Source organism: Diadema antillarum, unplaced genomic scaffold (assembly GCF_040938485.1).
Source record: "Diadema antillarum isolate AM-2024a unplaced genomic scaffold, OU_Dant_1.0 scf00000089, whole genome shotgun sequence".
In the NCBI taxonomy this organism is placed as follows: Eukaryota; Metazoa; Echinodermata; class Echinoidea; order Diadematoida; family Diadematidae; genus Diadema; species Diadema antillarum.
Window position 1 is genome coordinate 682,631 of NW_027270978.1, and position 10,551 is coordinate 693,181.

Genomic DNA, 10,551 nt, shown 5'->3' on the forward strand with positions numbered 1-10,551 from the left:
TCAAAGGAAGGTGGTCTTACCACAAACTGTTTGTTCTACGGCTTTCACAAAGTCAGGATATAAAATTGACTTTAGGCTAATTCATTAATCTCCTTCAGGTCATATGCCTCTTATTCCCCAGAGAAAACACTTTTTTTTTTGGGGGGGGGGGGGTAAACCTAAAATATCCTACAATTCCCATTTACAAGTATTTTTATGCATGTCAGATGCAAAAAAAATTTCAAGAAGCTGATGTTGAACTTCAAATGGGTTATGTTTTCAAGATGCAGTAACCAAAGTCAGTTTGTATCCTGGTAAGATTAAATGCCATTGCATTGGATTGCAGCCAAAGCACAATTTACTTCCCCTTTTTCACACACATACTCATACATTGTATTTGTGTTTCAAAATGTGTATAATTAAAATTGCTGCTGTCAAAAGCATACTACTTCTCTATCAATTGCTTGACTGACAAGTGTACATGTAACTGGATGGCATCAATGTTGATACAAAATAATTTCATAAAGAGTATATTATGTGTCCATTATACAATCTGTAATGCAAGCAGTATTATGTTTAGGGAAGATCAAAAATTTTACTGTCCCTCTCAAAAGCTCTTTCAAGCATGCCAGCTGTCATTGTTCACCAAGCATTCTATACCCCCTTCTTGACATTGCTGTTCCTATTGTATATAGTAGAACATAGTACATACATGTAGCATAGTACACAATCACTGTGCCTTTCATACACTGGCAGTACATACATGTAGCATAGTACACAATCACTGTGCCTTTCATACACTGGCAGTGTTACATGCATGTCACATCTGATGCATTTACAATTGCAACTGGCTTTAATTCTACAATGTAGCTTTTAATACCTGTAATGAGATTGGGTCCAGTGTGAAATCCCACACATCTCCTATGGAGTCGTCCAGGGCATCTTCAATGCCTTTCAGTTGCGTGGCGTACTCCTCGAGAAACTTGCCATACTTTCTGAGCTGGACCTCACCAACGATTCCTGCCGGAAGTCAAATGGTGTGACAGTGTAAGAATGTTAGGTAAATGAGATTTGCTTTAATAATTCAAGATTTCTCACCATTTTCACAACTTCACTCTTGATTCTTGTCGGTGGTTTTCATACACTATACAAAGTGTCTCTCACAACATGCATTTAATGTGCTATACAACCTGTTAAAAGCGGGAAGGGGTCACATGGTTCTATGTCAAAACAACATCAATATACACAATGTGATTTTTTTTGACAGAACTTTTCATGCAAACAGAAACTTGCACTTCTAACATGAGCATAACAGCAATAAAACAGAATATACAGTTTACATACTCCACGCTAGGGTAGCATGTGCTTACAGAATTCATTGTAATGACAGCAAAAGGAATAAAAGTAGATGAGTTCACCATTCATATTTTTTGAAATTTTCATCAAATGTCAAATGTTGTTTCTTTGATAGATCCTAATGTATGATCAGAAATGAATAGCAATGAATTTCCTGTTGTAACAAGCCACTATTGGCTCTAATTATTTACTTTTCCTACTTCATAAATGAATTTTAAAAAATCCATAATGTACAGAGGTTGAGGTAAGATATCTCAACTCTGTAAGGTGTATCAAGAAGATGTTGTACAGCAATACATGTAGCTAATCCAAAAGCCTTCACCTACATGTATGTACATGTAATTCATGACTCTCCATCTCTTATTCTCAGTCTCACATCTCCCAATCTCACGAACTCAATCAAACTTTACGCAAGTTTTCTATAGGGCATACATATAGGCAATGACTGTCGTCTCAAGAATCCATGACGGGTCAGTCTGGACAATCTCGTGGGCAAGCACGAACACATCAGTCACATGCAACTGCACATAATTTTATTCCTGGTCAAATTTGCCAAGAACAGTTTGAGATGGGTGGAGGACATTCACACGATTGAAATCCTGCTTGATTGCACTCATCTCTGGTCCTTAAAGGAAACCAAAACCCAAAGAGAAATGTGGATTGAGTGAAAGCAGTAGCAACAAAGAATTGCAAAAAAAAAAAAAAATTTTCATGAAAATTACATCGACTCGATACTGACATATTGTTAAGGGTAGCAACTATTCCCCCTGCTTTCTGAAAGCTGTTAGTCAAGAGCTCTTTCATTATGCTAGAAAAGTGAATTTTTGTGGAATTCCCTTTATATTTTCTTTATATTGTTGTCCACGCATGACATCATAACTTCTAGTAGTCTCCTCATCCAGCGGTTCCGACACCAAAACTTTAAAAATTAATAACTTTTGCATTGATTGTCCGATTTTCCTCAAACTTTCACTGATGTGTTCTACTATTGTTCTTGCTTCCACTCAATCCACATGTCTCTTTGGGTTTTGGTTTCCTTTAAGGGACTACTGTGCTTGTACTGAAATTGCAAATATTGGTCTCCCACTGAGCTTGAAAATGATTACATTATATTCAAGAGTGCACTTCAGACAGCATTTCTTACTCAGCACGAGCACTCAGGAAGTTTCATACGCTCACAACGGGTCCAGCTACTACTTTGCATTCTTAGAGCAGCTTTCGCACGAGCAAATCTACTTGACAGCTTCTTTGCCGAGTCAATGCATCATCAGAATAGATACACGTACCATCCATTTGCAGAAAAACATTATGTACACAGAGAGGTGAAGACACATGGAGGTAGAAAGAGAGACAGACAGACAGACATCAGACAGTGAGGAAGAAAGAGGCTTTGAGATTACACTGCCACTGCGAGGCTACACAGTGTATGCTCACAGCAGTGTTCAATCAATGGAAACTTGGCGTTCGTTCCTAAACCACTTCTCGCGGGGGGAAAAGGCAACCCCAAAAACTTCTTACACTCTGTCAACATACTTGCAGTGTCTGATGGTAGTATGTCAAAGGTTTGCACAGATACAGAGACAGAACGATGGACGGACAGACAGACAGACAAGGGCAAGTCCAAGATAAGGTCCCCTCAGAAGGCAAAATTTCATCTTTGCTCAATATTGACATGTTTGGTATCATTTTGAAGCTTATGAGTTGAAGTTTTGATTTCCGTGGAGGAAAAAATGATATTATGTAAATTTATGCAAATTTCAAGGGCTTCATTTGCATAAATGTGAAACACAGCGTTACGTATGGGACATTTATGAAAATTCATATTAATTCAAAGGAAAGCAAATAATATTTGATTAATATGTCGACATAAGAAGTTCATCACATAGTTTAACTTGGTATGAATATTTAGGGTTTATGCAAATGATTATGCAAATTAGCTCGTGTCCTATCATGAGATGTCCCATACGTAACAAAATGAGGTCATTTTTTTAGGTTTATTCTGAAATTGCTAAGGTTATTTTAATGCCCTTTTGGAAAGTTCTAATTTATTGTTTAGAGAAATTAAATACTAGAGAAAAAAGAAAAAAAAGTAAAAGAAATATTGTTTATTTGGCATTGAAATTATGTTACATATGGGACAAATGCGTTACGTATTGGACATCCTCATACATATTGCATGTGAATGCATGTAGCTAGCTGGGAAGGTCTCTCAGTACACAAATGGTCAATCATCCTGAAGAAAGCATCCCAACATTGTAGCTACTTTTTGAGTTATAGACACTTGAAACAATACATGAACTTGACTGAACAATTTTCAGAAAGGGGGAGGGGAAAATGGCAAAATACACAATGAAAAATCAGCATTAAAGGGATGGTATAGTTTTTTGTAGAAATGGGGATTCAGTTTTCAACATTTAAAGAGATGATTGGAAACCAATTATATGAATTACTTAGGAGCATAAAATCCTAAGACTAGAGGAATTCAAAGTTTATGTGATGGAGATCCAATTTGAAATGGTTGCGATATATATAGAAAAAAAAGATAAAATGTAAAATGATTTTTTTTTTTTATTGCAAGTGATACACAAATTGTCCTTATTCAGTTTCCAGTAGTAGCCACAACAAAATTCATGGGTATACATACTGAGGTGTGACTCGAATCAATGACCTGACTGCTAGACAGACATCATATATCTACTCGATCACTGGGGTTCCACGCAGCAGGTATTGCTTATTTATTAAACTTAATATTTCTTGTGTCAAGTTGTTTTTTATTGAAACTAAATGGCAAACTGCCCTTCATCAATGGAAGTAAACACTTTAAACTACCAGGTATTCAATTTTTCAGTAGTAACTATCCTGATAAAAATAGGGCATACATACTCAGGTTGGTCATAAAAAATATAGAATATGATTGAATGTGATTATGATGGTAAATATCTGGGGAATATTGTTCCCTTGTCAATCTGGATCAGTATTTGAGTAATTTCAACTGATTCCACCTCAATAATTATACAAAAATTTGTTTGTGGGTATTTTGCAAAATTATTTTGCAAAATACCCATAAACATGCTTCTCCACACACTTAACAAATGGGGGACAAAGGGCATGCATACCCAGGTTGGTCATAAAGATATAAAAATATGATTGAATATGATTATGATGGTGAATATTTGGGGAATATTGTTTCCTTGACAATCTGGATCAGTATTTGAGTAGTTTCAACTGATTCTACTTCAATGATTATGCAAAATACCCATAAACATGGTTCTTCACACACTAAATGAATGGGGGACAAACTGTCCCATACGTAACTGTCCCATACGTAACACGTCATGTCTGTCTTTAATTAGAACCTGTAATTAGAGCTTTTTGCCTGATGACATGAAACTTACCTGTGATAATCTTGAGTGTTGTGACTTTCATCACAGTAAGTTACAAGTTGTAGAATGATATACTTTCAGAGAGTTTTGAGGTTGAAAAAAATGTTCAAAAAAACAAAATTTTTCTGGTCCCATACGTAACGGCACATATTTTCTCTTCTAGAATATAATTGTCAAGGTCATTTTTCTCAATTTTTTACAAGATTATACTTCTCCTAGATATCAATCACCATGATGAAGTTCAATATGATCAAAGGCCATTAACACTATTTTTCAGGTCATAAAAGTCTCTGAATGTCCCATACGTAACGTGCGCGTTATCTTGGACTTGCCCACAAACAGACAGATAGAGAGAGGAAGAGTGTGTGTGTGTGTGTGTGTGTGTGTGTGTGTGTGTGTGTGTGTGTGTGTGTGTTAAACTTTGAGAGAGAGAGAGGGAGAGAGAGCACTGCCACTGAACTGCAGACCAGCCACGCGCAGTCACAGGAAGCTACAATTAGGGTGTTACAAACATGTACGGCAGCAACACAGTTCCCCGTTTGTGCTGCTCCCTAACCCACTCGACGGTCTCCCTCCTCTGATTTCCTCCGATCGCAGTTGATAGGGGGCAAGTGGAGCAAGCGATAGTCTCAGAATTAAGCCAGGGATGTCGTTTGAGATATCTACAGCGCAGTAATGACGTAGAACTGTCCTTGGGAAGGGATACAATTTCAGAAGTCGGTTTGTATAGATAACTGCTGTGCGCAACATGTTGTTTCTCTTGCTATATAAACTATATAATATTTTGGAAGTACTGCTTCTTTGTGTCCACTTCCTTTATTTTGTCATTTTACAGGATAATAAGCTGGGCAGGATTATATCCATTATTTATCTATCATCATTATCATGCAGGGTTTGGGTGGGGTTAGTCATACTGATTAATATCATTGTCATGAAAATAAAGATGAAAATGAATCATATGTAGAAGTTATATGATTGGGGTCTTACTTTTCATGCCTTCCTTTGATTGAAGCATAGTCAGTGTTCTACTAAATTTTGTCATCCCCTAACTTCAATTCCTTCACCTTAATATTGCACAGCTATCTGCTAATGAATAGTGTAAGGATTTTGTGTCAGCCCATTTCCAGCCAGATTCCAAAATCCTCATACAGTTGTAGACTTCATACAAGGCATACCAGTTTCCCTGTAGCTAGTGGGATAATGTTTCTTGAGATTATCTCCAGATTAGCTACAGAAATGATATCACCAGCAAAATCTGATCAAATTGTATGAAAAATACACAAACCATCTGCAAAACACACAGCTTACTCAGCTGCAATGTATTTCTAATATGAATTTATCACAAAAAAACAACAACACTGTTTGGTGGCAACATCGATAGTATAAGAGAAATATCATATCATACAATGTATACAAATTACATTTATAAAGAAACAAACTGTAATAGTCACAGTGCAAGTCAAGCATGCATTGATCGAAACTGTAATGTACAATGAATGAACCTTATACCATATGGCATACATGAAGACAATAATAGCAGAATATAATTAGCCTAGCTTTCAGTTTTATACAGTGAAGGTCTGACTTATATTTTTGTCTTACTTGTTTGTTCCTGGGGAGTACATGTACATCTACATTTTCAATAGCAAAGGTGCATGCAGGAAAAAGCATTTCACGGTCTTGGCTGCCCTATAATGTAAAATGCATTGAACAACACACACAGGCACCTCTTATCTTCTATCAAGGAACTCACATCATGCCTGATTTATTATGCCATTAGCTTTATTGCAACAAACTACAGCAACTCTTTAATTAAATAAAAAACACAGCTGCATCACTATACAGTTCGTGTCATGAACATAGCAGTGCTTAATAGTGGCCAGATGAATGCCTTCAATATGACACTAACGTGTTCAATTGACATAGATTAACTAGATGTTTCTCTTGAAGTCATCAAACTTGACACAAACTAAAAAAAGAAAAAGAAAAGAAGAAGATAACTGCCAATATCCCTTATCTTCAGGAAGCCAGCAAATCCACAATTTTATTGTTACTACTTGCAATAACAAGACACTTCATATTTACACTTTGTTAAAAAAAAAAAAAAAAAAAATCAAACATCATGTGCAAAATAAAAATATGCAATTATGCACAATTGCATTCTAAAGTTGAATGCATGGATGGGTACTCAAATGTGATTATCCTGTCCATATCATGTTTTCTCTACATGACTTTTATTGGAATACCTCTGCCAAGGGGGTTATGATTTTGCCAGTGCATTGGTTGTCTGTCTGTCTGTCTGTTTGAAAAATAACTCAAAAAGTTGTGGACAAATTTGGGTGATACTTCCAGGAAAAGTCAATAATGACACAAGGAACAGATGATTAAATATTGGTAGTGATCGGGATAACTGTCTGGAGCCACGATACTTTTTAAAATGTTTTTGAAGGACTATCATTGACGAACAAGGGAGTTCTAGCTGCTCGTATATAAGGTGTGCATAAGTGCACATTGTACGCTTGACGTGCAATGCACATAGTGCGCAGTAAGCTGCTGAAGCTGAGGTAGACTGCTGCAGACTGTAACATACAGAAAGGCTAGAACTTTATCATTGCTTCTTATCAATGTATACTTATTGTAATATTCTGTCTTGGCTATATGAGATGTACTTGCATACATTTGTATGCATTCCTATTTTGTGAACACGCATGAAATCTTGAATAAATAAATAAATAAATAAATAAATAAACATTCCTTCCATTTTTTTCTGGGGATTAGTGTATTTTCATTCCATGCTATGTTCTGGAAACGTTCCTGCTTTTAAAATTTGACAATTTTATGGGAATATCACTACTTTTGTCATAGATTTATAATGCATAGCCACAGAATAATCCACTTCTCTCCAGTGCCATCATACAGTGTACACACACACGGTTGTATGTATACATAATGTACATTTGTATTTACACTGATTCCACGTTGCCATTTTGCTCATAGAGCATTCAAATGAAGTGAAACAATAGGATGTAGCCACTCTTGCTTTGACAGTGGTTCAGCCATACAGAATGCAATTTATGGTGTTACACTGTATCTGTCTCAGACCCAAGACATGCAGAGAGCGACACGCTATCATACTGTAAAAGTGGTTAATTGCGTGCGAGTAATTTTTCACGCTTGGCTGGGTAAGGTGAATTTCGCATGTTTTTTAATTCCGTGCAATCAAGACATTTACAGTGGCACGTACAGGTATGATGTCCTAAAATATTTGTGTGGTTTGATTTTTGTGCTGGTTTCTGGTCGAGCGAAAATTTCCACACTGCAAATATTTCCACCTAATATGCCTTTTAGAACCATGTTGCTTGGCTCAGCAAAAGTTGAGAAAAGGTCGAACCCTTGAACTTGTTTTTTTCTTCCAGACGATCAAGCATTCATGGCATACAATATAGAGTAAATGTCCCAGTTCACAGCCAGGTGCCTGTTTGTGGCCATCACAGCATATTTGGTACAACGCTGAACACAACGACACACTCTATCCATGGATGTATACCACACATTCACTAACACACTGCTAATCTACAAAAATCAACTAAAGTGAAATATTCTCACCTCAATGACGACATCTCGCATCCAAAATTTCAATTTCGGTACTTCTCAACATTACAGTTAAGGAACAAGGGGTCTAAGAAACTGGATCTTTTGTCATTTTCCAGATGTTAATGGATTTTGAATACATGTCCTCACACAGAAATAAAACTTTCGCAAGCCAATGAGGGCTGCCATTTTTTGTGGATGTTATGGTTGAAAAAATACAAAAAACATGAGAACAGGTCGCGGCCATTGTCTTTTTTTACTATTGCGATGGACATTGGTCTTGCAATAGTGACATCAATGTGAATTGGTAAGTGGTCAACCTCTATGATATAACCTGGGTTAAAGCAATTTGCAAGTGTGCGTTTCAGAGTGGAAAAACCCTTATGCAGCCACAAACCGGGATACTTACAACTGTACTCTACTATGGATATCATGCAAAAACATAAAAAATTACTTTAAAAATTTATGCAGATGAAACTTCCAGGTAAAGTTGACAATGACAAGGAACAAATGATTAAATTTTGGTAATGATCTGGAAATTTTTATGAATTTCTGAACGATTTTGTAAATTTTGGCACATATTGTAGGGTCAATAAACTTTGGAATTACAGCTGCGCATCTTTGAGGTTTGCATAGAATATGCATACTAAAGCGCATGCTCTGCTCGAGGAGTCACGCAGCAGGAAGCTGACGAGATAAACAATGACAACATTTTTGTTTTGCTTTTTAAGCATTCAATCATTGCATTGTCATTGGGAAATTGGGTGAATATCAGAATGCGCGCAGTGGCGGATCTGGGGGGGGGGGCGCACCGGTTGCACACCCCCTTTTTATTTTCGGTTAAAACAAAAGAAATAAAAAGAAAAAAAGCATGTGGAATGTAAGCCTTGGACAATCGGTAAGCTAGCTAAGGCAAGCTACAGGCAAGGCAAAGCAAGGTCTGTCAACTCTAACTGTGTAAAAATTAGTGTGAGTTGAGTGTTAAGGTTTCTTATTGAGGCAAACACCTGCCTCAAGTCTTGCTGCAGCTGCATATTCTATAATAATATGAAGTAGGTTCTACACTGTAGTAGGGTGGCTACAGGGGGCCGCTACAGGTACCTGTAGGTCTACGTTACAGGGCCAGGCCAAGTCTCAACAATAAATTTTTAAAAAAGTGCCGAAACAAGACTGCCCTGTTCCCGATCTTGTCGGTCAAACGGGGAACCACCCCCTTTCTAATTTCTCTGTTTTACAGTGTCAGTGAGCTGTACCATGCTAAGGCCGGCTGCAGCGTACACGATTATCTATAGCGCTCCATAGCATAGCGACTGCTGCGGTAAAGAGCCATTCCATGAAATGAACGTAACGTGTTACAAAATTGATACCTTGGCATTACCCTAACATTCTACCTCATATAAAACAAATGATCACCTTGAAGATTACTTACTCAGAGAGCCATCGTCGAACTTGTCAAATTCCCAACCAGCTTTCGACTCATTCGTCATTTTAGCTCTGTTATCCAGCCTTCTCAGACAGCTTGCGGAGGTTGTAGCGCTTCACGGCAGAGATTACACAGACACAGTCAATCATACGCACACTGCAGAAATGAATGGGGACGTAGTTTCAGCAGTACACTCAGTAGTGTGTGTGTGTGGGGGGGGGGGGGGGGGGGCACATCATGCAGACAAATCACGAGGGGAGTCTGCCGAGTTTTTGCCAGCGAGACGTATAGCGCCATCTACGTTTATGTCTTCAAGTGCTTGCTAGGGCAGGAAGTAAACAGATCACCTCGAACTCGACGTGGTGTGAGATGTGTGCGTGGATGTGTGTGGGGGTGGTTGGTGAGTTGTGCACTACGAGTAGTCGCCGGAGCGGAGCTAGCGGAGACTTGAGCTTTGGTTGAGCTGCAAAGAATTTTTACATGATGAGTTGAGCTAGCTGGGACGTCGACCACAACTCTGCTTGTACTGTCGAAAGCCGTGTACAGAGTTCGATACCCGCTTGAGTTGCACGTGTATCTCGCTACTTCCATCGAAGCATAATTGATGCAGACTTATAGATTTGCCGGAAAGAAAGATTTCCAGGCCTAGCCTGAACAGTGAATGTAGTGTACTGAGCCCCGCCAAGGGAACGTGACCGGATCGGATCGCCGGATGCAAGGCAACAGAACTTGGAAGTAAGTGTGCATATCAGTTCGGGAAACCCACTCACAAGGGGGGCCCCTCCTTATAAGTAACCCGTCCCCCTTATAAGTAACCCC

General features: G+C 38.1%; 1 protein-coding gene across 1 annotated transcript in view; it reads right to left on the reverse strand.

Annotated features, from left to right (window-relative positions):
• The window catches only part of LOC139718131 (WASH complex subunit 4-like), a 47,521-nt gene extending 37,663 nt beyond the window's left edge, over positions 1-9,858 (reverse strand). Inside the window, exons 1-2 of the mRNA XM_071629614.1 lie at positions 9,739-9,858; positions 860-999 (exon numbers count right to left, since the gene is read on the reverse strand). Coding sequence (XP_071485715.1) covers positions 860-999; positions 9,739-9,796 — 198 coding nt within the window. The 5' untranslated portion in view covers positions 9,797-9,858. The remainder of the gene's footprint in view (positions 1-859; positions 1,000-9,738) is intronic.
• Between the last annotated feature and the right edge of the window lie 693 nt (positions 9,859-10,551).